The sequence below is a fragment of the Limulus polyphemus genome, unplaced genomic scaffold (assembly GCF_000517525.1).
Source record: "Limulus polyphemus unplaced genomic scaffold, Limulus_polyphemus-2.1.2 Scaffold3004, whole genome shotgun sequence".
Classification (NCBI taxonomy): Eukaryota; Metazoa; Arthropoda; class Merostomata; order Xiphosura; family Limulidae; genus Limulus; species Limulus polyphemus.
The window spans coordinates 117,143-121,947 of NW_013668614.1; the positions used below are offsets into that span (position 1 = coordinate 117,143).

General features: G+C 36.0%; 1 protein-coding gene across 1 annotated transcript in view; it reads left to right on the forward strand.

The window, feature by feature from the left end:
* LOC106468427 (beta-1,3-N-acetylglucosaminyltransferase radical fringe-like) overlaps positions 1-4,805 on the forward strand; it is a 20,926-nt gene extending 16,121 nt beyond the window's left edge. Inside the window, exons 2-4 of the mRNA XM_013928856.2 lie at positions 3,611-3,659; positions 4,016-4,058; positions 4,721-4,805. Coding sequence (XP_013784310.2) covers positions 3,611-3,659; positions 4,016-4,058; positions 4,721-4,805 — 177 coding nt within the window. The remainder of the gene's footprint in view (positions 1-3,610; positions 3,660-4,015; positions 4,059-4,720) is intronic.

A 4,805-nucleotide genomic window follows, 5' to 3' on the forward strand; every position in this document is an offset into this window, starting at 1 on the left:
CAACGAATTCATTATTGTAAAGCTCAATACTGTTTTCACTTAATACATTTTTAACCTTTGTTCACTGTGCAACTAGTACAAGAAACAGTTTTGCGTAATTGTATTTTTTATAATCACTATAGAGTGTATAAATCCATTAAGCAGAGAAAAATGGCAGGTGTTTTTCTTCAATGCCGCTGTCAGGGTTCCACCCTGCACAGGAAGGTTGTACTGAACAGGTGGTATCCCAACTCTTCGTGGAACCTCTGGATGACTACATAAAAATAGGGTTCATCCAGCTAATACTTTGATAATTGAGGAAGTGTAAGGTATGCCCCCTTGGAGGTCATAATCTCCGGACGTGACTTTAACTATATTTAAGTATTACTTGAGATATAATTGCATGTTTATAGCTTATCAATTTCAACTTATACTATGAATGAGGTTAAAAATAGGGGTCTTTTCTGCACAATAGTTTTAAAGAAAATTATCCCAGAATTTTGCAAAGTGCATTAACAAGGTTTTTAAATTTTAGTTCTTTGCATTTTCAGTTGTTGGACTTGCACAACACCATATGACAGTTTCAATGGCAAATCCAGAATATGAATGGTAACGCGGGAAAATGTGTGAATCTCAAATATTCAAGCATTAAAATGAGCCATTTAATATATACTTATATATATGTGTGCGTGTGTATTGTTCTGTGTTGTATTTTGTTATCAAGTCAAATTGGCTCTGTAATGGTAAAAAGCAGAGGTTTAAACAGTAATGTCTAAAACTGTTACCAAATTCAAAACTTAACAAATTAAGTGTCTTACTGATATGGAAAAAAATACACCAAATTAACACTAAAATAGTTGTCTGAATTATCATGGCGGGAAAAAAGTTCTGCTGTAAGTATTATTTTTTCAATTATCTAACTTAACAAACTCCACATAGATTTGAAACAGCTAAATGATGTAGACCCCCAAAGTTATAGGCAGAAATTCCCAGAATTCCTTAACTAATTTCCATGGGAAAAGCAAGAGAGCCATCTTTCCATTAACCCCCACCCCCGTCAAGTGGTGCGCACCGTTGAGTTTCTCCCACATACGTCGTCTTAGATTCGAGTTACAAGATCTGTGTGGAAATTGAGACGATGTCTTTTCTCTCATTTTTTATGAGTAAAAACAAAAAATCGGTAAATTAAAAATAAAGTGTGAAAAGGGATTTTGTTTGTTTGTTTTGTTTTGTTTTTCATATTGGCGAATAAACACCCTTTCAGCATAGTAGTTTCTCGAAATGAATTAAAGTTTTCTCAAAATAACGATTAACTTCTTTCACTGATAAATAACAAAAGGAAGAAAGCTAAAAGTTGTATGGCTAAAATAATCTACCTTACCAACCACCGAGTTAAAGATGCTTCTAAGGCCAGAGAAACGTGGAAACAGTTATATTTAACCAATCATTGCAGGTGGTTCTGTCACTTTGATGACGACAACTACGTCAACGTTCCCAGATTGATGAAACTCCTGCAGTTATATAATTCTCAGGAAGATTGGTATTTGGGAAAGCCCAGTATTAGAGCTCCGCTCGAGATTCTAAACCGTGAGAACACTCAGGTATCTGTATTGTATTGATTACTCGAATTTATCTTGTGTAAGTGTGTAAATGCAGAAGATCAAATAATGAATTCGTTGACTTGAGAGAGAATTGTACTTGAAGTGATTTTGGTAGAAATCAAATCTAAATTTAATCTTAAACTGTTGACCTAATTGGGTATTTTATGACACGCAGTTCTTTGATGAATTAAGCACAAAGCTACACAATGGGCTATCTGTGCTCTGCCCACCACGGGTATCGAAACCCGGATTCTAGCGTTATAAGTCCGCAGACATACCGCTGTGCCACTGGGGGGATGAGGTAGGTAGCTTCAAAGTAATTCCTGCAGCTGCGTTTGTGATCATCTAACCCTGAATCAGACAGACTTTGTTAAGCCTAGCGTTAGTTCAGGAAGCTTGGCGAGATTTGCTTTGTCAAGACTAAAACCATCTTTCACGTGTCTGACAAGTCGAGCATGAAAGCGCTGATCGAGATTTTCCTTACAAAGAAATAAATTGAAGAGTTCATGACGTGGAATGACAACCATTGTTAGGACAAGGGTGAAGTAAGCAAGAGCCACTGGCGAGTGGTGACTAGCTGGTAGGCCTAAATGCTAGGATGGTGTTCTTCCATATTGTTACTGCTTTGTTCACGCTGCAGCTTAAAACGGATTAGCAGGGGTGGAACTAGGAAAGTGTGAGAAAATAACGTAGTTTGAATATTTTTAGACTCATTACTTGTGCCACACAACAGTCAGGAAACGCTGTGTAAAGGATGAGGAAGTTACTTTTTATGGTCGGCTGACTAAGATCATAATACACACTAAGGCACTGTGATGTAATTAACATACCTTTGTAATAGTTCCTATGCATAATTGCTCATTTTTGCCGGTACGACAACACTTGAAGTTAAGTCCTGTTTAGATTCAATCTCTGTCCAATGGGTTAGATGGGTTTTTTTTAATTCCGCGCAAAGCTGTACGATGGCTATCTCCGCTAGCCGTCCCTAATTTAGCTGTGAAAGACTAGAGGAAAGGCAGCTAGTCATCACCCCACCCACCGCCAACTCTTGGGCTACTCTTTTACCAACGAATAGTGGGATTGACCGTCACATAATAACGCCCCACGGCTGAAAGGGCAAGCATGTTTGGTGAGACGGGGATTCGAACCAGTGACCCTCAGATTGCGAGTCAAGCTCCCTAACCACCTGGCCATGCCAGGCCACCAATGGGTTAGAAGATTCCTTGGAATGATGTCGTATGTGATTTGGGAGAGCTCAGGTAGAAACATTACATTGTCTGTACCTTGGCTTTTACTTACCACACGTAACCTAGATTAATATAGGTATAAGAAGGATAGGTAAATATAACGGTACTTACTAATTGTTATATAATTTTCAATGGATAAACTATTTTAAGGTGTTTTTTTTTATCACCGAGAGTCGAGCGTGGTCTAATGGTTAAAGGGTCTGACTATGGACCTAAGTTCTTTCGTTCGGGTCACGTTATTGCCACAAGAAAGAAATCGTACTCCGAATGGAGACGTGAGTGCATTTTAAGAGTGACGGTCAAATCCAACTATATGGTCTGACGAGAATATCCCAAGAGTTGGCGGTGTGTGGTGTTGACTTTCTGCCTTCCCTCTAATCTGCTCTTATTTCTTCTCCATCAGAAGAAGCTTGTTCCATATTCCAAGTATCAAGAGAGTTCAATGACTTCTGAATCCCAGAAACTTTCTTGTGAGAAAACAGCTTTGTCGGTCTGTCCTGAGGTTATTTCTCATGTAAAAAACAATAATAAAACAGAATTAAAGCCTTAAAGAGGACATCAATCTGCTACTTTCTGAGCCCTCTAACGGAGGATCAGGTTACTAATTGCTTGAAAAGTTTAGTTTTATTGATAGTGCAAGTGCGGCAACACGGCTAGATAAGAGAAAGTGTTTCTCTCATGGGTTAATGTTACTAGGAAATAGTTTTAAAATTATGTTTTTGTTTTTATAATGCGTTTAATTAGTGTGCTTTACTTGATTTTTTGTTTGTTTGTTTTTTGTAGACGTTCTTCTTCACAGACGCTAACGATCCAGACTTTCAGTCTAGAACAGGTGAGAGTTATTGAGTATTTCTTTATTTTGTCTAATTTACATCCTGTAGTATTGAAAAATGCATCTTTATGCGGACAACTGGTGCCTGTTGTCTTCTTTCAAAGTGACCTCATGTAGGACAGGATGTGTGACCTATACCGGATATGACCTACTGATTAAGATCGTTTACCAAGGAAGAATAGAAACACAGAGGTCAGAACTCAAACTAGATAAAATTTAAATGAGAACTTGCTACTGTGTGATTATGACACGAATCCTGATGTATAATTATTCTTAAGATGACACATTTAGTTAAAACTAACTTCCGGTTTCTGCAACAGAGGTCAGGCATTCATTATTTTATGTTCTTATTTTAGGTGGTCATCTCATCAACACAAATTGCTCTCCGTCTCATAATAGGTGAGTTTCTAGGTTTAATTGTTCACTAAATTGACTGAAGGTTGTTATTCTCTCTCATAGCTTAGAGTAGAACTTGAACAATTCCCTTAGGTTATACTAATATAAAAATCGAACCAACAACAATTTTCCTTATCAAATCATTTTTTTTCGTAAAGCGTTAGTTGAACCTTTTTTATGAATAATAATAATAATATCAAACATTTTGTCCATTTTCAAAGTTTGTAATTAAAATCCTAAAAAAAAGTACAAATTTACTTTCGTTTTTTCTTCTAAGGATTTTAGATTATCTGCAAACTTTGTGAGAAACCGCATTGTTGATTTTCTGTATTAATAAAACTAAATTGCTACATTGTTACATTTATCGAAAATATTGACATGTCATCTTTATTTTTATGAATAAAATAAATGAAGGTATAACTATTTATTTATTTGTAGTTTTAAATCATTCTTCAGTTTACGTATGTACATATGTTTTTCTGAATATTGACATGTTAAACGCACGTGACCATATTCTTTGTTTTGATAATTTATTGAGTCAGTTCAGTGAATCCCAATATATATATATATATGTGTGTGTGTGTGTGTGTGTATATACATATATGTAATATAAATAATTGTATTTTTATAACAGTCATGTAAATACAACTCTATTTTATTCCTAGGAAAGCCCTGTGTTGTAAGATGTCCGTTGAATTTGACAGGTTCCTGGAAAGCCAGAAAAAGTATGTATATTTCATACAATACTAA